This window comes from Oncorhynchus masou, chromosome 7 (genome assembly GCF_036934945.1).
Source record: "Oncorhynchus masou masou isolate Uvic2021 chromosome 7, UVic_Omas_1.1, whole genome shotgun sequence".
NCBI lineage: Eukaryota > Metazoa > Chordata > Actinopteri > Salmoniformes > Salmonidae > Oncorhynchus > Oncorhynchus masou.
The window spans coordinates 2,236,232-2,259,137 of NC_088218.1; the positions used below are offsets into that span (position 1 = coordinate 2,236,232).

Genomic DNA, 22,906 nt, shown 5'->3' on the forward strand with positions numbered 1-22,906 from the left:
AGTGGAAAAGGTCGAGGGGTTCTGAATAGTGGAACAGGGCAACATGGTTCTGAATAGTGGAACAGGTCGAGGGGTTCTGAATAGTGGAACAGGTCGAGGGGTTCGAATAGTGGAACAGGGTTCTGAATAGTGGAACAGGTCGAGGGGTTCTGAATAGTGGAACAGGTCGAGGGGTTCTGAATAGTGGAAAGGTCGAGGGGTTCTGAATAGTGGAACAGGTCAACATGGTTCTGAATAGTGGAACAGGTCGAGGGGTTCTGAATAGTGGAACAGGTCTGAATAGTGGAACAGGTCGGGGTTCTGAATAGTGGAAGTGGGTTCTGAATAGTGGAACAGGTCGAGGGGTTCTGAATAGTGGAACAGGTCTGAATAGTGGAACAGGTCGAGGGGTTCTGAATAGTGGAACAGGTCGAGGGGTTCTGAATAGTGGAACAGGTCGAGGGGTTCTGAATAGTGGAACAGGAGGGGATCTGAATAGTGGAACAGGTCTGAATAGTGGGTTCTGAATAGTGGAACAGGTCGAGGGGTTCTGAATAGTGGAACAGGTCAAGGGGTTCTGAATAGTGGAACAGGTCGAGGGGTTCTGAATAGTGGAACAGGTCGAGGGGTTCTGAATAGTGGAACAGGTCGAGGGGTTCTGAATAGTGGAACAGGTCGAGGGGTTCTGAATAGTGGAACAGGTCGAGGGGTTCTGAATAGTGGAACAGGTCGAGGGGGTTCTGAATAGTGGAACAGGTCAAGGGGTTCTGAATAGTGGAACAGGTCTGAATAGTGGAACAGGTCGAGGGGGAATAGTCTGAATAGTGGAACAGGTCAACATGGTTCTGAATAGTGGAACATGGTTCTGAATAGTGGAACAGGTCGAGGGGTTCTGAATAGTGGAACAGGTCGAGGGGTTCTGAATAGTGGAACACAGGTCTGAATAGGGGTTCTGAATAGTGGAACAGGTCTGAATAGGGGTTCTGAATAGTGGAACAGGTCAAGGGGTTCTGAATAGTGGAACAGGTCGAGGGGTTCTGAATAGTGGAAAGGTCAGAACAGGTCGAGGGGTTCTGAATAGTGGAACAGGTCGAGGGGTTCTGAATAGTGGAACAGAGGGTCGAGGGTTCTGAATAGTGGAACAGGTCGAGGGGATCTGAATAGTGGGGTTCTGAATAGTGGAACAGGTCGAGGGGTTCTGAATAGTGGAACAGGTCGAGGGTTCTGAATAGTGGAACATCTGAATAGTGTCAAGGGGTTCTGAATAGTGGAACAGGTTCGAGGGGTTCTGAATAGTGGAAACAGGTTCTGAATAGTGGAACAGTCGAGGGGTTCTGAATAGTGGAACAGGTCGAGGGGTTCTGAATAGTGGAACAGGTCGAGGGGTTCTGAATAGTGGAACAGGTCGAGGGGTTCTGAATAGTGGAACAGGTCGAGGGGTTCTGAATAGTGGAAGGTCGAGGGGTTCTGAATAGTCAGGTCGGGGATCTGAATAGTGGAACAGGTCGAGGGGTTCTGAATAGTGGAACAGGTCGAGGGGATCTGAATAGTGGAAGGTTCAGGATCTGAATAGTGGAACAGGTCGAGGGGATCTGAATAGTGGAACTGAGGGGATCTGAATAGTGGAACAGGTCGAGGGGTTCTGAATAGTGGAACAGGTCGAGGGTTCTGAATAGTGGAACAGGTCAGGGGTTCTGAATAGTGGAACAGGTGGTCCTGAATAGTGGAACAGGTCGAGGGGTTCTGAATAGTGGAAACAGGTCTGAATAGTGGAACAGGGGTTCTGAATAGTGGAACAGGTCGAGGGGTTCTGAATAGTGGAACAGGTCGAGGGATCTGAATAGTGGAACAGGTCAACATGGTCTGAATAGTGGAACAGGTCGAGGGGTTCTGAATAGTGGAACAGGTCGAGGGGGGGTTCTGAATAGTGGAACAGGTCAAGGGGTTCTGAATAGTGGAACATGGTCCTGAATAGTGGGGATCTGAATAGTGGAACAGGTCAGTCGAGGGTTCTGAATAGTGGAACTGAATAGTGGAAGGTCAAGGGGTTCTGAATAGTGGAAACAGGTCGAGGTCGAGGGGTTCTGAATAGTGGAACAGGTCGAGGGGTTCTGAATAGTGGAAAGGTCAGGGGTTCTGAATAGTGGAACCGGTCGAGGGGTTCTGAGTGGAACAGGTCGAGGGGTTCTGAATAGTGGAACAGGTCGAGGGGTTCTGAATAGTGGAACAGGTCAACATGGTCTGAATAGTGGAACAGAGGGTTTCTGAATAGTGGAACAGGGGTTCTGAATAGTGGAACAGGTCGAGGGGTTCTGAATAGTGGAACAGGTCGAGGGGTTCTGAATAGTGGAAACTGAAGGTGGAAAAGGTCGAGGGGTTCTGAATAGTGGAACATGGTTCTGAATAGTGGAACCGGTCGGGGTTCTGAATAGTGGAACAGGTCGAGGGTTCTGAATAGTGGAACAGGTTCTGAATAGTGGGGTTCTGAATAGTGGAACAGGTCTGAATAGTGGAACAGGTCGAGGGTTCTGAATAGTGGAACAGGTCGAGGGGTTCTGAATAGTGGAACAGGTCGAGGGGTTCTGAATAGTGGAACAGGTCGGGGTTCTGAATAGTGGAAGGTTCTGAATAGTGGAACAGGTCGAGGGGTTCTGAATAGTGGAACGAGGGTTCTGAATAGTGGAACAGGTCGAGGGGTTCTGAATAGTGGAACAGGTCGAGGGGTTCTGAATAGTGGAACAGGTCGAGGGGTTCTGAATAGTGGAACAGGTCGAGGGGTTCTGAATAGTGGAACAGGTCGAGGGGTTCTGAATAGTGGAACAGGTCTGAATAGGGGTCAACATGGTCTGAATAGTGGAACAGGTCGAGGGTTCTGAATAGTGGAACAGGGGTTCTGAATAGTGGAACAGGGAGGGGTTCTGAATAGTGGAACAGGATCGAGGTCAAGGGGTTCTGAATAGTGGAAGGTCGAGGGGTTCTGAATAGTGGAACAGGTCGAGGGGTTCTGAATAGTGGAACAGGTCGAGGGTTCTGAATAGTGGAAACGAGGTCTGAATAGTGGAACAGGGGTTCTGAATAGTGGAACAGGATCTGAATAGTGGGGTCAACATGGTCTGAATAGTGGAACAGGTCGAGGGGTTCTGAATAGTGGAACAGGTCGAGGGGTTCTGAATAGTGGAACAGGGCAAGGGGATCTGAATAGTGGAACAGGGGTTCTGAATAGTGGAACAGGTCGAGGGGTTCTGAATAGTGGAACAGGTTCTGAATAGTGGAACAGGTCGGGGATCTGAATAGTGGAACAGGTCTGAATAGTGGAACAGGTCGGGGATCTGAATAGTGGAACAGGTAGTGGAACAGGTCGAGGGGTTCTGAATAGTGGAACAGGTCGAGGGTTGGTTCTGAATAGTGGAACAGGTCGGGGTCTGAATAGTGGGGTTCTGAATAGTGGAACAGGTCGAGGGTTCTGAATAGTGGAAAGGTCAGTGGTTCTGAATAGTGGAACAGGTCGAGGGGTTCTGAATAGTGGAACAGGTCGAGGGGATCTGAATAGTGGAACACAGGTTCTGAATAGTGGAACAGGTCAAGGGGTTCTGAATAGTGGAACAGGTCGGGGTCGAATAGTGGGGTTCTGAATAGTGGAACAGGTCGAGGGGTTCTGAATAGTGGAACAGGTCAAGGGGTTCTGAATAGTGGAACAGGTCGAGGGGATCTGAATAGTGGAACAGGTCAACATGGTCCTGAATAGTGGAACCGGTCGAGGGGTTCTGAATAGTGGAACAGGTCGAGGGGTTCTGAATAGTGGAACAGGTCGAGGGGTTCTGAATAGTGGAACAGGTCAACATGGTCTGAATAGTGGAACAGGTCGAGGGGTTCTGAATAGTGGAACAGGTCGGGGATCTGAATAGTGGAACAGGTCGAGGGGTTCTGAATAGTGGAACAGGTCAAGGGGTTCTGAATAGTGGAACAGGGCAAGGGGTTCTGAATAGTGGAACAGGTCGAGGGGTTCTGAATAGTGGAACAGGTCGAGGGGTTCTGAATAGTGGAACAGGGCAAGGGTTCTGAATAGTGGAACAGGTCGGGGATCTGAATAGTGGAACAGGTCTGGAATAGTGGAACAGGTCATGGTCTGAATAGTGGAACAGGTCGAGGGGTTCTGAATAGTGGAACAGGTCGAGGGTTCTGAATAGTGGAACAGGTCGAGGGGTTCTGAATAGTGGAACAGGTCAATGGGTTCTGAATAGTGGAACAGGTCGAGGGTTCTGAATAGTGGAACCGGTCGAGGGGTTCTGAATAGTGGAACAGGTCGAGGGGTTCTGAATAGTGGAACAGGTCAACATGGTTCTGAATAGTGGAACCGGTCGAGGGGTTCTGAATAGTGGAAAAGGTCGAGGGGTTCTGAATAGTGGAACAGGGCAACATGGTTCTGAATAGTGGAACCGGTCGAGGGGATCTGAATAGTGGAACAGGTCGAGGGGTTCTGAATAGTGGAACAGGTCAGGGGTTCTGAATAGTGGAACAGGTCGAGGGGTTCTGAATAGTGGAACAGGTCGGGGGTTCTGAATAGTGGAACAGGTCGAGGGGTTCTGAATAGTGGAACAGGTCGAGGGTTCTGAATAGTGGAACAGGTCAACATGGTTCTGAATAGTGGAACAGGTCGAGGGGTTCTGAATAGTGGAACAGGTCGAGGGTTTCTGAATAGTGGAACAGGTCGAGGTTTCGAGGGGTTCTGAATAGTGGAACAGGTCAAGGGGTTCTGAATAGTGGAACAGGTCGAGGGGATCTGAATAGTGGAACAGGTCAAGGGGTTCTGAATAGTGGAACAGGTCGAGGGGTTCTGAATAGTGGAACAGGTCGAGGGGTTCTGAATAGTGGAACAGGTCGAGGGGTTCTGAATAGTGGAACAGGTCGAGGGGTTCTGAATAGTGGAACAGGTCGAGGGGATCTGAATAGTGGAACAGGTCAACATGGTCTGAATAGTGGAACAAGGGTTCTGAATAGTGGAACAGGTCGAGGGGTTCTGAATAGTGGAACAGGTCAAGGGTTCTGAATAGTGGAACAGGTCGAGGGGATCTGAATAGTGGAACAGGTCAAGGGGTTCTGAATAGTGGAACAGGTCGAGGGGTTCTGAATAGTGGAACAGGTCGAGGGGTTCTGAATAGTGGAACAGGTCAAGGGGATCTGAATAGTGGAACAGGGCAAGGGGTTCTGAATAGTGGAACAGGTCAAGGGGATCTGAATAGTGGAACAGGTCGAGGGGATCTGAATAGTGGAACAGGTCAACATGGTTCTGAATAGTGGAACAGGTCGAGGGGATCTGAATAGTGGAACAGGTCGAGGGGTTCTGAATAGTGGAACAGGGCAAGGGGTTCTGAATAGTGGAACAGGTCAAGGGGTTCTGAATAGTGGAACAGGGCAAGGGGTTCTGAATAGTGGAACAGGTCGACATGGTTCTGAATAGTGGAACAGGTCAACATGGTCCTGAATAGTGGAACCGGTCGAGGGGTTCTGAATAGTGGAACAGGTCGAGGGGTTCTGAATAGTGGAACAGGTCGAGGGGTTCTGAATAGTGGAACAGGTCGGGGATCTGAATAGTGGAACAGGTCAACATGGTCTGAATAGTGGAACAGGTCGAGGGGTTCTGAATAGTGGAACAGGTCGAGGGGTTCTGAATAGTGGAACAGGTCAAGGGGTTCTGAATAGTGGAACAGGTCGAGGGGATCTGAATAGTGGAACAGGTCAAGGGGTTCTGAATAGTGGAACAGGTCGAGGGTTCTGAATAGTGGAACAGGTCGAGGGGTTCTGAATAGTGGAACAGGTCGAGGGGTTCTGAATAGTGGAACAGGTCGAGGGGTTCTGAATAGTGGAACAGGTCGAGGGGTTCTGAATAGTGGAACAGGTCGAGGGGATCTGAATAGTGGAACAGGTCAACATGGTCTGAATAGTGGAACAGGTCGAGGGGTTCTGAATAGTGGAACAGGTCGAGGGTTCTGAATAGTGGAACAGGGCAAGGGGATCTGAATAGTGGAACAGGTCGAGGGGTTCTGAATAGTGGAACAGGTCGAGGGGTTCTGAATAGTGGAACAGGTCGAGGGGATCTGAATAGTGGAACAGGTCGAGGGGTTCTGAATAGTGGAACAGGTCGAGGGGTTCTGAATAGTGGAACAGGTCGAGGGGATCTGAATAGTGGAACAGGTCGAGGGGATCTGAATAGTGGAACAGGTCGAGGGGATCTGAATAGTGGAACAGGTCGAGGGGTTCTGAATAGTGGAACAGGTCGAGGGGTTCTGAATAGTGGAACCGGTCGAGGGGTTCTGAATAGTGGAACAGGTCGAGGGGATCTGAATAGTGGAACAGGTCGAGGGGATCTGAATAGTGGAACAGGTCGGGGATCTGAATAGTGGAACAGGTCGAGGGTTCTGAATAGTGGAAACAGTGGTTCTGAATAGTGGAACAGGTCGAGGGTTCTGAATAGTGGAACAGGTCGAGGGGATCTGAATAGTGGAACAGGTCGAGGGGGTTCTGAATAGTGGAACAGGTCGAGGGGTTCTGAATAGTGGAACAGGTCGAGGGGTTCTGGAACAGGTCAAGTAGTGGAACAGGTCGAGGGGATCTGAATAGTGGAACAGGTCAACATGGTCTGAATAGTGGAACAGGTCGAGGGGTTCTGAATAGTGGAACAGGTCGAGGGGTTCTGAATAGTGGAACAGGGCAAGGGGTTCTGAATAGTGGAACAGGTCGAGGGGATCTGAATAGTGGAACAGGTCAACATGGTCCTGAATAGTGGAACCGGTCGAGGGTTCTGAATAGTGGAACAGGTCGAGGGGTTCTGAATAGTGGAACAGGTCGAGGGGTTCTGAATAGTGGAACAGGTCAACATGGTCCTGAATAGTGGAACCGGTCGAGGGGTTCTGAATAGTGGAACAGGTCGTAGGGATCTGAATAGTGGAACAGGTCGAGGGGTTCTGAATAGTGGAACAGGTCGAGGGGTTCTGAATAGTGGAACAGGGCAAGGGGTTCTGAATAGTGGAACAGGTCGAGGGGTTCTGAATAGTGGAACAGGTCGAGGGGTTCTGAATAGTGGAACAGGTCGAGGGGTTCTGAATAGTGGAACAGGTCGAGGGATCTGAATAGTGGAACAGGTCAACATGGTCCTGAATAGTGGAACCGGTCGAGGGTTCTGAATAGTGGAACAGGTCGAGGGGTTCTGAATAGTGGAACAGGTCGAGGGGTTCTGAATAGTGGAACAGGTCAAGGGGTTCTGAATAGTGGAACAGGTCGAGGGTTCTGAATAGTGGAACCGGTCGAGGGGTTCTGAATAGTGGAACAGGTCGAGGGGTTCTGAATAGTGGAACAGGTCAACATGGTTCTGAATAGTGGAACCGGTCGGGGGTTCTGAATAGTGGAAAAGGTCGAGGGGTTCTGAATAGTGGAACAGGGCAACATGGTTCTGAATAGTGGAACCGGTCGAGGGGATCTGAATAGTGGAACAGGTCGAGGGTTCTGAATAGTGGAACAGGTCGAGGGGTTCTGAATAGTGGAACAGGTCGAGGGGATCTGAATAGTGGAACAGGTCGAGGGGTTCTGAATAGTGGAACAGGTCGAGGGGTTCTGAATAGTGGAACAGGTCGAGGGGTTCTGAATAGTGGAACAGGTCAACATGGTTCTGAATAGTGGAACAGGTCAAGGGGTTCTGAATAGTGGAACAGGTCGAGGGTTTCTGAATAGTGGAACAGGTCGAGGGGTTCTGAATAGTGGAACAGGTCAAGGGGTTCTGAATAGTGGAACAGGTCGAGGGGATCTGAATAGTGGAACAGGTCAAGGGGTTCTGAATAGTGGAACAGGTCGAGGGGTTCTGAATAGTGGAACAGGTCGAGGGGTTCTGAATAGTGGAACAGGTCGAGGGTTCTGAATAGTGGAACAGGTCGAGGGGTTCTGAATAGTGGAACAGGTCGAGGGGATCTGAATAGTGGAACAGGTCAACATGGTCTGAATAGTGGAACAGGTCGAGGGGTTCTGAATAGTGGAACAGGTCGAGGGGTTCTGAATAGTGGAACAGGTCAAGGGGTTCTGAATAGTGGAACAGGTCGAGGGGATCTGAATAGTGGAACAGGTCAAGGGGTTCTGAATAGTGGAACAGGTCGAGGGGTTCTGAATAGTGGAACAGGTCGAGGGGTTCTGAATAGTGGAACAGGTCGAGGGGTTCTGAATAGTGGAACAGGTCGAGGGGTTCTGAATAGTGGAACAGGTCGAGGGGTTCTGAATAGTGGAACAGGTCGGGGATCTGAATAGTGGAACAGGTCAACATGGTCTGAATAGTGGAACAGGTCGAGGGGGTTCTGAATAGTGGAACAGGTCGAGGGGTTCTGAATAGTGGAACAGGGCAAGGGGTTCTGAATAGTGGAACAGGTCGAGGGGATCTGAATAGTGGAACAGGGCAAGGGGTTCTGAATAGTGGAACAGGTCGACATGGTTCTGAATAGTGGAACAGGTCAACATGGTCCTGAATAGTGGAACCGGTCGAGGGGTTCTGAATAGTGGAACAGGTCGAGGGGTTCTGAATAGTGGAACAGGTCGAGGGGATCTGAATAGTGGAACAGGTCGAGGGGTTCTGAATAGTGGAACAGGGCAACATGGTCTGAATAGTGGAACAGGTCGAGGGGTTCTGAATAGTGGAACAGGTCGAGGGGTTCTGAATAGTGGAACAGGTCGAGGGGTTCTGAATAGTGGAACAGGTCGAGGGGTTCTGAATAGTGGAACAGGTCGAGGGGTTCTGAATAGTGGAACAGGGCAAGGGGTTCTGAATAGTGGAACAGTCGAGGGGATCTGAATAGTGGAACAGGGCAAGGGGTTCTGAATAGTGGAACAGGTCGGGGATCTGAATAGTGGAACAGGTCGAGGGGTTCTGAATAGTGGAACAGGTCGAGGGGTTCTGAATAGTGGAACAGGGCAAGGGGTTCTGAATAGTGGAACAGGTCGAGGGGTTCTGAATAGTGGAACAGGTCGAGGGGTTCTGAATAGTGGAACAGGTCGAGGGGTTCTGAATAGTGGAACAGGTCGAGGGGTTCTGAATAGTGGAACAGGTCGAGGGGTTCTGAATAGTGGAACAGGTCGAGGGGTTCTGAATAGTGGAACAGGGCAAGGGGTTCTGAATAGTGGAACAGGTCGAGGGGATCTGAATAGTGGAACAGGGCAAGGGGTTCTGAATAGTGGAACAGGTCGACATGGTTCTGAATAGTGGAACAGGTCAACATGGTCCTGAATAGTGGAACCGGTCGAGGGGTTCTGAATAGTGGAACAGGTCGAGGGGTTCTGAATAGTGGAACAGGTCGAGGGGATCTGAATAGTGGAACAGGTCGGGGATCTGAATAGTGGAACAGGTCGAGGGGTTCTGAATAGTGGAACAGGTCGAGGGGTTCTGAATAGTGGAACAGGTCGAGGGGTTCTGAATAGTGGAAAGGGCAAGGTCTGAATAGTGGAACAGGTCGAGGGGTTCTGAATAGTGGAACAGGTCGAGGGGTTCTGAATAGTGGAACAGGTCGAGGGGTTCTGAATAGTGGAACAGGGCAAGGGGTTCTGAATAGTGGAACAGGTCGAGGGGATCTGAATAGTGGAACAGGTCAACATGGTCCTGAATAGTGGAACCGGTCGAGGGGTTCTGAATAGTGGAACAGGTCGAGGGGTTCTGAATAGTGTTACAGGTCGGGGATCTGAATAGTGGAACAGGTCGAGGGGATCTGAATAGTGGAACAGGTCGAGGGTTCTGGAACAGGGCGAGGGGATCTGAATAGTGGAACAGGTCGAGGGGTTCTGAATAGTGGAACAGGTCAACATGGTTCTGAATAGTGGAACAGGTCGGGGTTCTGAATAGTGGAACAGGTCAACATGGTTCTGAATAGTGGAACCGGTCGAGGGGTTCTGAATAGTGGAACAGGTCGAGGGGTTCTGAATAGTGGAACAGGGCAACATGGTTCTGAATAGTGGAACAGGTCGAGGGGATCTGAATAGTGGAACAGGTCGAGGGGTTCTGAATAGTGGAACAGGTCGAGGGGTTCTGAATAGTGGAACAGGTCGAGGGGTTCTGAATAGTGGAACAGGTCGAGGGGATCTGAATAGTGGAACAGGTCAACATGGTCTGAATAGTGGAACAGGTCGAGGGGTTCTGAATAGTGGAACAGGTCGAGGGGTTCTGAATAGTGGAACAGGGCAAGGGGTTCTGAATAGTGGAACAGGTCGAGGGGATCTGAATAGTGGAACAGGGCAAGGGGTTCTGAATAGTGGAACAGGTCGACATGGTTCTGAATAGTGGAACAGGTCAACATGGTCCTGAATAGTGGAACCGGTCGAGGGTTCTGAATAGTGGAACAGGTCGAGGGGTTCTGAATAGTGGAACAGGTCGGGGATCTGAATAGTGGAACAGGTCGAGGGGTTCTGAATAGTGGAACAGGGCAACATGGTCTGAATAGTGGAACAGGTCGAGGGGTTCTGAATAGTGGAACAGGTCGAGGGGTTCTGAATAGTGGGAGGGGTTCTGAATAGTGGAACAGGTCGAGGGGTTCTGAATAGTGGAACAGGTCGAGGGGTTCTGAATAGTGGAACAGGTCTAGGGGTTCTGAATAGTGGAACAGGTCAAGGGGATCTGAATAGTGGAACAGGGCAAGGGGTTCTGAATAGTGGAACAGGTCGAGGGGATCTGAATAGTGGAACAGGTCGAGGGGTTCTGAATAGTGGAACAGGTCGAGGGGTTCTGAATAGTGGAACAGGGCAAGGGTTCTGAATAGTGGAACAGGTCGAGGGTTCTGAATAGTGGAACAGGTCGAGGGGTTCTGAATAGTGGAACAGGTCGAGGGGTTCTGAATAGTGGAACAGGTCGAGGGTTCTGAATAGTGGAACAGGGCAAGGGGTTCTGAATAGTGGAACAGGTCGGGGATCTGAATAGTGGAACAGGGCAAGGGGTTCTGAATAGTGGAACAGGTCGACATGGTTCTGAATAGTGGAACAGGTCAACATGGTCCTGAATAGTGGAACCGGTCGAGGGGTTCTGAATAGTGGAACAGGTCGAGGGGTTCTGAATAGTGGAACAGGTCAAGGGGATCTGAATAGTGGAACAGGTCGAGGGGATCTGAATAGTGGAACAGGTCGAGGGGTTCTGAATAGTGGAACAGGTCGAGGGGTTCTGAATAGTGGAACAGGTCGAGGGGTTCTGAATAGTGGAACAGGGCAAGGGGTTCTGAATAGTGGAACAGGTCAAGGGGTTCTGAATAGTGGAACAGGTCGAGGGGTTCTGAATAGTGGAACAGGTCGAGGGGTTCTGAATAGTGGAACAGGGCAAGGGGTTCTGAATAGTGGAACAGGTCGAGGGGATCTGAATAGTGGAACAGGTCAACATGGTCCTGAATAGTGGAACCGGTCGAGGGGTTCTGAATAGTGGAACAGGTCGAGGGTTCTGAATAGTGTTACAGGTCGGGGATCTGAATAGTGGAACAGGTCGAGGGGATCTGAATAGTGGAACCGGTCGAGGGGTTCTGAATAGTGGAACAGGGCGGGGATCTGAATAGTGGAACAGGTCGAGGGGTTCTGAATAGTGGAACAGGGCAACATGGTTCTGAATAGTGGAACAGGTCGAGGGTTCTGAATAGTGGAACAGGTCAACATGGTTCTGAATAGTGGAACCGGTCGAGGGGTTCTGAATAGTGGAACAGGTCGAGGGGTTCTGAATAGTGGAACAGGGCAACATGGTTCTGAATAGTGGAACCGGTCGAGGGGATCTGAATAGTGGAACAGGTCGAGGGTTCTGAATAGTGGAACAGGTCGAGGGGTTCTGAATAGTGGAACAGGTCGAGGGGTTCTGAATAGTGGAACAGGTCGAGGGGTTCTGAATAGTGGAACAGGTCAACATGGTTCTGAATAGTGGAACAGGTCGAGGGGTTCTGAATAGTGGAACAGGTCGAGGGGTTCTGAATAGTGGAACAGGTCGAGGGGTTCTGAATAGTGGAACAGGTCAACATGGTTCTGAATAGTGGAACAGGTCGAGGGGTTCTGAATAGTGGAACAGGTCAACATGGTTCTGAATAGTGGAACAGGTCAACATGGTTCTGAATAGTGGAACAGGTCAAGGGGATCTGAATAGTGGAACAGGTCGAGGGGTTCTGAATAGTGGACCAGGTCGAGGGGTTCTGAATAGTGGAACAGGTCAACATGGTTCTGAATAGTGGAACAGGTCGAGGGTTCTGAATAGTGGAACAGGTCGAGGGGTTCTGAATAGTGGAACCGGTCGAGGGGTTCTGAATAGTGGAACAGGTCGAGGGGTTCTGAATAGTGGAACAGGGCAAGGGGATCTGAATAGTGGAACAGGTCGAGGGGTTCTGAATAGTGGAACAGGTCGAGGGGTTCTGAATAGTGGAACCGGTCGAGGGGTTCTGAATAGTGGAACAGGTCGAGGGGATCTGAATAGTGGAACAGGTCGAGGGGATCTGAATAGTGGAACAGGTCGAGGGGTTCTGAATAGTGGAACAGGGCAAGGGGTTCTGAATAGTGGAACAGGTCGAGGGGATATGAATAGTGGAACAGGTCAACATGGTTCTGAATAGTGGAACAGGTCGAGGGGATCTGAATAGTGGAACAGGTCGAGGGGTTCTGAATAGTGGAACAGGGCAAGGGGTTCTGAATAGTGGAACAGGTCGAGGGTTCTGAATAGTGGAACAGGTCGGGGATCTGAATAGTGGAACAGGTCAACATGGTTCTGAATAGTGGAACAGGTCAAGGGGTTCTGAATAGTGGAACAGGTCGAGGGGTTCTGAATAGTGGAACAGGTCAACATGGTTCTGAATAGTGGAACAGGTCGAGGGGTTCTGAATAGTGGAACAGGGCAACATGGTTCTGAATAGTGGAACAGGTCGAGGGGTTCTGAATAGTGGAACAGGTCAACATGGTTCTGAATAGTGGAACAGGTCGAGGGGTTCTGAATAGTGGAACAGGTCGAGGGGTTCTGAATAGTGGAACAGGTCAACATGGTTCTGAATAGTGGAACAGGTCGAGGGGTTCTGAATAGTGGAACAGGTCGAGGGGTTCTGAATAGTGGAACAGGTCAACATGGTTCTGAATAGTGGAACAGGTCAACATGGTTCTGAATAGTGGAACAGGTCGAGGGGTTCTGAATAGTGGAACAGGGCAAGGGGTTCTGAATAGTGGAACAGGTCGAGGGGTTCTGAATAGTGGAACAGGTCGAGGGTTCTGAATAGTGGAACAGGTCAACATGGTTCTGAATAGTGGAACAGGTCGAGGGGTTCTGAATAGTGGAACAGGTCGAGGGGTTCTGAATAGTGGAACAGGTCGAGGGGTTCTGAATAGTGGAACAGGTCGAGGGGTTCTGAATAGTGGAACGGTCGAGGGTTCTGAATAGTGGAACAGGTCGAGGGGTTCTGAATAGTGGAACAGGTCGAGGGGTTCTGAATAGTGGAACAGGTCGGGGGTTCTGAATAGTGGAACAGGTCGAGGGGTTCTGAATAGTGGAACAGGTCGAGGGGTTCTGAATAGTGGAACAGGTCGAGGGTTCTGAATAGTGGAACCGGTCGAGGGGATCTGAATAGTGGAACAGGTCGAGGGGTTCTGAATAGTGGAACAGGTCGGGGGTTCTGAATAGTGGAACAGGTCGAGGGGTTCTGAATAGTGGAACAGGTCAACATGGTTCTGAATAGTGGAACAGGTCAACATGGTTCTGAATAGTGGAACAGGTCGAGGGTTCTGAATAGTGGAACAGGTCAACATGGTTCTGAATAGTGGAACAGGTCAACATGGTTCTGAATAGTGGAACAGGGCAAGGGGTTCTGAATAGTGGAACAGGGGAAGGGGATCTGAATAGTGGAACAGGGCAACATGGTTCTGAATAGTGGAACAGGGCAAGGGGATCTGAATAGTGGAACAGGTCAACATGGTTCTGAATAGTGGAACAGGGCAAGGGGTTCTGAATATTTTAGGAAGGCGTTGTACGTCCGTTATCTTATATACATTATGTCTGTTTACACTGAGTGTTTTTCCATCCCGGAGATGTATAGAACGTAAAGATACCATGGTGTCAGATGAATCCGAGTTATGAGGGGCTTTGGCAGTGTTACTGAGAGGGTTTATAAGCTTCTATCATAGAAATACACATTATCATTACCAGGCTGTATGACTGAGAGGGTTTATAAGCTTCTATCATAGAAATACACATTATCCCTACCAGGCTGTATGACTGAGAGGGTTTATAAGCTTCTATCATAGAAATACACATTATCCCTACCAGGCTGTATTACTGAGAGGGTTTATAAGCTTCTATCATAGAAATACACATTATCATTACCAGTATGACTGAGAGGGTTTATAAGCTTCTATCATAGAAATACACATTATCATTACCAGGCTCTAGATGCCTGTTTAACGTGTTGGAATAATGGCAGTGGGTGCTGGGCTGAAGCTCTCTCTCTCGCTCTCTCTCTCTCGCTCTCTCTCTATGTGTCTCTCTCTGTGTGTCTCTGTCTCTGTCTCTCTCTCTCTGCTCCTCATTGGTGTAAATCAAGCAGGTCTGTGACCTTTGGTTCATGTATTAAAGGAGAATGAGTCTAACCAGCCAAGTCAAAGTGATATCTTATGCACAGTAAAAATAATGGAACGGAAGGAGGGTGTGTGTGTGTGTGTGTGTGTGAGAGAGAGAAAGTGTGTGTGTGTTAGGACATGATAACAGAGCTATCTCCACGTATGTCTGTTCTGGTACACACAGCACCGAACCAGCACCGCAGTGTGTGTCTAGTCCTTCTGGTTGAGTTATCGACAACAGCCGAACAAACACACCTCCGTGTTGTCTACTGTTGTGACCTCTCTCTAAATAACTCTCTCTCTTCTCTCCTCAGCTCTCTTCCTGGGGTCCTTCAGACTGTCTCTCTCCCTCTCTTCTCTCCTCAGCTCTCTTCCTGGGGTCCTTCAGGATGCCTTACTGTCTCTCTCTCTCTCTTCTCTCCTCAGCTATCTTCCTGGGGTCCTTCAGACTGTCTCTCTCCCTCTCTTCTCTCCTCAGCTCTCTTCCTGGGGTCCTTCATGATGCCTTACTGTCTCTCTCCCTCTCTTATCTCCTCAGCTCTCTTCCTGGGGTCCTTCAGGATGCCTTACTGTCTCTCTCCCTCTCTTCTCTCCTCAGCTCTCTTCCTGGGGTCCTTCAGACTGTCTCTCTCCCTCTCTTCTCTCCTCAGCTATCTTCCTGGGGTCCTTCATGATGCCTTACTGTCTCTCTCCCTCTCTTCTCTCCTCAGCTCTCTTCCTGGGGTCCTTCATGATGCCTTACTGTCTCTCTCCCTCTCTTCTCTCCTCAGCTATCTTCCTGGGGTCCTTCATGATGCCTTACTGTCTCTCTCCCTCTCTTCTCTCCTCAGCTCTCTTCCTGGGGTCCTTCATGATGCCTTACTGTCTCTCTCCCTCTCTTCTCTCCTCACCTATCTTCCGGGGTCCTTCAAGATGTCTCTCTCCCTCTCTTCTCTCCTGAGCTATCTTCCTGGGGTCCTTCATGATGCCTTACTGTCTCTCTCCCTCTCTTCTCTCCTCAGCTATCTTCCTGGCGTCCTTCAGACTGTCTCTCTCCCTCTCTTCTCTCCTCAGCTCTCTTCCTGGGGTCCTTCAGACTGTCTCTCTCCCTCTCTTCTCTCCTCAGCTCTCTTCCTGGGGTCCTTCATGATGCCTTACTGTCTCTCTCCCTCTCTTCTCTCCTCAGCTCTCTTCCTGGGGTCCTTCATGATGCCTTACTGTCTCTCTCCCTCTCTTCTCTCCTCAGCTCTCTTCCTGGGGTCCTTCAGACTGTCTCTCTCCTCTCTTCTCTCCTCAGCTCTCTTCCTGGGGTCCTTCATGATGCCTTACTGTCTCTCTCCCTCTCTTCTCTCCTCAGCTCTCTTTCTGGGGTCCTTCAGGATGCCTTACTGTCTCTCTCCCTCTCTTCTCTCCTCAGCTATCTTCCTGGGGTCCTTCATGATGCCTTACTGTCTCTCTCCCTCTCTTCTCTCCTCAGCTCTCTTCCTGGGGTCCTTCATGATGCCTTACTGTCTCTCTCCCTCTCTTCTCTCCTCAGCTCTCTTCCTGGGGTCCTTCATGATGCCTTACTGTCTCTCTCCTCTCTTCTCTCCTCAGCTCTCTTCCTGGGGTCCTTCAGACTGTCTCTCTCCCTCTCTTCTCTCCTCAGCTCTCTTCCTGGGGTCCTTCATGATGCCTTACTGTCTCTCTCCCTCTCTTCTCTCCTCAGCTCTCTTCCTGGGGTCCTTCATGATGCCTTACTGTCTCTCTCCCTCTCTTCTCTCCTCAGCTCTCTTTCTGGGGTCCTTCAGGATGCCTTACTGTCTCTCTCCCTCTCTTCTCTCCTCAGCTATCTTCCTGGGGTCCTTCATGATGCCTTACTGTCTCTCTCCCTCTCTTCTCTCCTCAGCTCTCTTCCTGGGATCCTTCATGATGCCTTACTGTCTCTCTCCATCTCTTCTCTCCTCAGCTCTCTTCCTGGGGTCCTTCAGACTGTCTCTCTCCCTCTCTTCTCTCCTCAGCTATCTTCCTGGGGTCCTTCATGATGCCTTACTGTCTCTCTCCCTCTCTTCTCTCCTCAGCTCTCTTCCTGGGGTCCTTCAGACTGTCTCTCTCCCTCTTCTCTCCTCAGCTCTCTTCCTGGGGTCCTTCATGATGCCTTACTGTCTCTCTCCCTCTCTTCTCTCCTCAGCTCTCTTCCTGGGGTCCTTCATGATGCCTTACTGTCTCTCTCCCTCTCTTCTCTCCTCAGCTCTCTTCCTGGGGTCCTTCATGATGCCTTACTGTCTCTCTCCCTCTCTTCTCTCCTCAGCTCTCTTCCTGGGGTCCTTCAGACTGTCTCTCTCCCTCTCTTCTCTCCTCAGCTATCTTCCTGGGGTCCTTCATGATGCCTTACTGTCTCTCTCCCTCTCTTCTCTCCTCAGCTCTCTTCCTGGGGTCCTTCAGACTGTCTCTCTCCCTCTCTTCTCTCCTCAGCTCTCTTCCTGGGGTCCTTCAGACTGTCTCTCTCCCTCTCTTCTCTCCTCAGCTATCTTCCTGGGGTCCTTCAGACTGTCTCTCTCCTCTCTTCTCTCCTCAGCTATCTTCCTGGGGTCCTTCATGATGCCTTACTGTCTCTCTCCCTCTCTTCTCTCCTCAGCTCTCTTCCTGGGGTCCTTTAGACTGTCTCTCTCCCTCTCTTCTCTCCTCAGCTATCTTCCTGGGGTCCTTCATGATGCCTTACTGTCTCTCTCCCTCTCTTCTCTCCTCAGCTCTCTTCCTGGGGTCCTTCAGACTATCTCTCTCTCTCTCTTCTCTCCTCAGCTATCTTCCTGGGGTCCTTCATGATGCCTTACTGTCTCTCTCCATCTCTTCTCTCCTCAGCTCTCTTCCTGGGGTCCTTCAGACTCTCTCTCCCTCTCTTCTCTCCTCAGCTATCTTCCTGGGGTCCTTCATGATGCCTTACTGTCTCTCTCCCTCTCTTCTCTCCTCAGCTCTCTTCCTGGGGTCCTTCAGACTGTCTCTCTCCCTCTCTTCTCTCCTCAGCTCTCTTCCTGGGGTCCTTCATGATGCCTTACTGTCTCTCTCCCTCTCTTCTCTCCTCAGCTCTCTTCCTGGGGTCCTTCATGATGCCTTACTGTCTCTCTCCCTCTCTTCTCTCCTCAGCTATCTTCCTGGGGTCCTTCAGGATGCCTTACTGTCTCTCTCCCTCTCTTCTCTCCTCAGCTATCTTCCTGGGGTCCTTCATGATGCCTTACTGTCTCTCTCCCTCTCTTCTCTCCTCAGCTATCTTCCTGGGGTCCTTCATGATGCCTTACTGTCTCTCTCCATCTCTTCTCTCCTCAGCTCTCTTCCTGGGGTCCTTCAGACTCTCTCTCCCTCTCTTCTCTCCTCAGCTATCTTCCTGGGGTCCTTCATGATGCCTTACTGTCTCTCTCCCTCTCTTCTCTCCTCAGCTATCTTCCTGGGGTCCTTCAGGATGCCTTACTGTCTCTCTCCCTCTCTTCTCTCCTCAGCTCTCTTCCTGGGGTCCTTCAGACTGTCTCTCTCCCTCTCTTCTCTCCTCAGCTATCTTCCTGGGATCCTTCATGATGCCTTACTGTCTCTCTCCCTCTCTTCTCTCCTCACCTATCTTCGGGGTCCTTCAATATGTCTCTCTCCCTCTCTTCTCTCCTCAGCTCTCTTCCTGGGGTCCTTCATGATGCCTTACTGTCTCTCTCCCTCTCTTCTCTCCTCAGCTCTCTTCCTGGGGTCCTTCAGACTGTCTCTCTCCCTCTCTTCTCTCCTCAGCTATCTTCCTGGGGTCCTTCATGATGCCTTACTGTCTCTCTCCCTCTCTTCTCTCCTCACCTATCTTCCGGGGGTCCTTCAATATGTCTCTCTCCCTCTCTTCTCTCCTCAGCTCTCTTCCTGGGGTCCTTCATGATGCCTTACTGTCTCTCTCCCTCTCTTCTCTCCTCACCTATCTTCCGGGGGTCCTTCAATATGTCTCTCTCCCTCTCTTCTCTCCTCAGCTCTCTTCCTGGGGTCCTTCATGATGCCTTACTGTCTCTCTCCCTCTCTTCTCTCCTCAGCTCTCTTCCTGGTGTCCTTCAGACTGTCTCTCTCCATCTCTTCTCTCCTCAGCTCTCTTCCTGGGGTCCTTCATGATGCCTTACTGTCTCTCTCCCTCTCTTCTCTCCTCAGCTATCTTCTTGGGGTCCTTCAGGATGCCTTACTGTCTCTCTCCTCTCTTCTCTCCTCAGCTATCTTCCTGGGGTCCTTCATGATGCCTTACTGTCTCTCTCCCTCTCTTCTCTCCTCAGCTATCTTCCTGGGGTCCTTCATGATGCCTTACTGTCTCTCTCCCTCTCTTCTCTCCTCAGCTATCTTCCTGGGGTCCTTCAGGATGCCTTACTGTCTCTCTCCCTCTCTTCTCTCCTCAGCTATCTTCCTGGGGTCCTTCAGACTGTCTCTCTCCCTCTCTTCTCTCCTCAGCTATCTTCCTGTGGTCCTTTAGACTGTCTCTCTCCCTCTCTTCTCTCCTCAGCTATCTTCCTGGGGTCCTTCATGATGCCTTACTGTCTCTCTCCCTCTCTTCTCTCCTCAGCTCTCTTCCTGGGGTCCTTCAGACTGTCTCTCTCCCTCTCTTCTCTCCTCAGCTATCTTCTTGGGGTCCTTCAGGATGCCTTACTGTCTCTCTCCTCTCTTCTCTCCTCAGCTATCTTCCTGGGGTCCTTCATGATGCCTTACTGTCTCTCTCCCTCTCTTCTCTCCTCAGCTATCTTCCTGTGGTCCTTTAGACTGTCTCTCTCCCTCTCTTCTCTCCTCAGCTATCTTCCTGGGGTCCTTCATGATGCCTTACTGTCTCTCTCCCTCTCTTCTCTCCTCAGCTCTCTTCCTGGGGTCCTTCAGACTGTCTCTCTCCCTCTCTTCTCTCCTCAGCTATCTTCCTGGGGTCCTTCATGATGCCTTACTGTCTCTCTCCCTCTCTTCTCTCCTCAGCTATCTTCCTGGGGTCCTTCAGGATGCCTTACCAGGAGATCAGAAGGGCCGTCCTAGAGGTCGACGAGGAACAGCTCACTGAACCCATGATACAGGTACCAACCCCTAACCTTTAACCTTTAACCTCTACGATCATAACTCTGTGGTTCAGGTATTAACCCCTAATATCCCCCTGTTACCTTATCACTAACCTTTAACCTCTACTATCATAACTCTGTGGTCCAGGTAACCATGACCTTTAACCTCTACGATCATAACTCTGTGGTTCAGGTATTAACCCCTAATATCCCCCTGTTACCTTATCACTAACCTTTAACCTCTACTATCATAACTATGTGGTCCAGGTAACCATGACCTTTAACCTCTACTATCATAACTATGTGGTTCAGGTAACCATGACATTTGACCTCTACTATGATAACTGTGGTACAGGTAACCATGACCTCTGACCTCTACTATGATAGCTGTGGTTCAGGTAACCATGACCGCTGACCTCTACTATGATAACTCTGTGGTCCAGGTAACCATGACCTCTGACCTCTACTATGATAACTATGTGGTCCAGGTAACCATGACCTCTGACCTCTACTATGATAACTGTGGTTCAGGTAACCATGACCTCTGACCTCTACTATGATAACTATGTGGTCCAGGTAACCATGACCTCTGACCTCTTTGATAACTGTAGTTCAGGTAACCATGACCTCTGACCTCTACTATCATAACTATGTGGTTCAGGTAACCATGACCTCTACTATGATAACTATGGTTCATGTAACCATGACCTCTGACCTCTAATATGATAACTGTGTGGTCCAGGCAACCATTACCTCTGACCTCTACTATGATAACTGTGGTTCAGGTAACCATGACCTCTGACCTCTACTATGCTATCTGTGGTTCAGGTAACCATTACCTCTGACCTCTACTATGATAACTATGTGGTCCAGGTAACCATTACTTCTGACCTCTACTATAATAACTGTGGTTCAGGTAACCATGACCTCTGACCTCTACTATCATAACTATATGGTTCAGGTAACCATGACCTCTGACCTCTACTATGATAAATATATTGTCCAGGTAACCATGACCTCTGACCTCTACTATGATAACTATATGGTTCAGGTAACCATGACCTCTGACCTCTACTATGATACCGCTGTGGTTCAGGTAACCATGACCTCTGACCTCTACTTTGATAAATATATTGTCCAGGTAACCATGACCTCTGACCTCTACTATGATAACTGTGGTTCAGGTAACCATGACCTCTGACCTCTACTATGATAACTATGTGGTTCAGGTAACCATGACCTCTGACCTCTACTATGATAACTGTGGTTCAGGTAACCATGACCTCTGACCTCTACTATGATAACTATGTGGTCCAGGTAACCATGACCTCTGACCTCTATGATAACTGTAGTTCAGGTAACCATGACCTCTGACCTCTACTATCATAACTATGTGGTTCAGGTAACCATGACCTCTACTATGATAACTATGGTTCATGTAACCATGACCTCTGACCTCTAATATGATAACTGTGTGGTCCAGGCAACCATTACCTCTGACCTCTACTATGATAACTGTGGTTCAGGTAACCATGACCTCTGACCTCTACTATGATAACTATGTGGTCCAGGTAACCATTACCTCTGACCTCTACTATGATAACTATGTGGTCCAGGTAACCATTACTTCTGACCTCTACTATAATAACTGTGGTTCAGGTAACCATGACCTCTGACCTCTACTATGATAACTATATGGTTCAGGTAACCATGACCTCTGACCTCTACTATGATACCGCTGTGGTTCAGGTAACCATGACCTCTGACCTCTACTTTGATAAATATATTGTCCAGGTAACCATGACCTCTGACCTCTACTATGATAACTGTGGTTCAGGTAACCATGACCTCTGACCTCTACTATCATAACTATGTGGTTCAGGTAACCATTACCTCTGACCTCTATTATGATAACTGTGGTTCAGGTAACCATTACCTCTGACCTCTACTATGATAACTATGTGGGCCAGGTAACCATTACCTCTGACCTCTACTATGATAACTGTGGTTCAGGTAACCATGACATCTGACCTCTACTATCATAACTATGTGGTTCAGGTACCCATGACCTCTGACCTCTACTATCATAACTATGTGGTTCAGGTACCCATGACCTCTGACCTCTACTATGATAACTATATGGTTCATGTAACCATGACCTCTGACCTCTACTATGATACCGCTGTGGTTCAGGTAACCATGACCTATGCCCTCTACTATGATAACTCATGATAACTCTATGGTTCAGGTAACCATGACCTCTGACCTCTACTATGATAACTCATGATAACTCTATGGTTCAGTGATACATAACGATGAGGGAGGCAGACACATAGTAATAATAACAGGTTAAACAAAGCCAGCAGGCACTGTCTCACAGACAGACAGACAGACAGACAGACAGATGGACAGACAGACAGACGGGCAGACAGACAGACAGACAGACAGACGGACAGGCAGACAGATGGGCAGACAGACAGACGGACAGACAGACAGACAGACAGACTGACGGACGGGCGGACAGACGGACAGACGTACAGACAGACGGACGGGCGGGCGGGCGGACGGACGGGCGGGCGGACGGACTGACGGGCAGACTGACGGACAGACTGACGGACAGACTGACGGACAGACTGACGGACAGACTGACTGACAGACTGACGGACAGACAGGCGGGCGGACAGACAGACGGGTGGGCGGGCGGACAGACAGACGGGCGGGCGGACAGACAGACAGACGGGCAGACTGACGGACAGACAGACAGACGGACGGGCGGGCGGACGGGCGGGCGGACGGACTGACGGGCAGACTGACTGACAGACAGTCGGGCGGGCGGACAGCCAGACGGACGGGCAGACTGACAGGCATACTGACGGGCAGACAGACAGACAGACAGACAGGCAGGCAGGCAGGCAGGCAGACAGACAGACAGACAGGTGGGCGGACAGACGGGCGGGCAGACAGACAGACAGACAGACGGGCAGACCAGTCTTGGTATTTCTCTGTCATGTAATGAACAGACCACTAGCTGTTCAGAGAAAAGCTGCTTAAGGAGAGGACAAGGAGGAGAGGAGACGACATAGAGGAGAGGAGAGGACGGGGATGAGGGGGTAGGAGAGAGAAAGGGAGGGAGAGGAGAGGACAAGGAGGAGAGGAGACGAGAGGAGACGACATAGAGGAGAGGAGAGGACGGGGATGAGGGGGTAGGAGAGGAGAAAGGGAGGGGAGAGGAGAGGACAAGGAGGAGAGGAGAGGACGGAGATGAGGGTAGGAGAGGAGAAAGGGAGGGGAGAGGAGAGGACAAGGAGGAGAGGAGAGGACGGAGATGAGGGGGTAGGAGAGGAGAAAGGGAGGGGAGA

The 22,906-nt window shown here is 50.2% G+C and overlaps 2 protein-coding genes across 2 annotated transcripts in view; one reads left to right on the forward strand and one right to left on the reverse strand.

Moving 5' to 3' along the window:
- The window catches only part of LOC135542910 (protein diaphanous homolog 3-like), a 1,769,082-nt gene that overhangs the window by 1,026,932 nt on the left and 719,244 nt on the right, over positions 1 to 22,906 (reverse strand). The gene's annotated exons all lie outside the window — the stretch shown is intronic.
- LOC135542890 (protein diaphanous homolog 3-like) overlaps positions 1 to 22,906 on the forward strand; it is a 467,767-nt gene that overhangs the window by 304,412 nt on the left and 140,449 nt on the right. Inside the window, exon 19 of the mRNA XM_064970040.1 lies at positions 19,471 to 19,565. Coding sequence (XP_064826112.1) covers positions 19,471 to 19,565 — 95 coding nt within the window. The remainder of the gene's footprint in view (positions 1 to 19,470; positions 19,566 to 22,906) is intronic.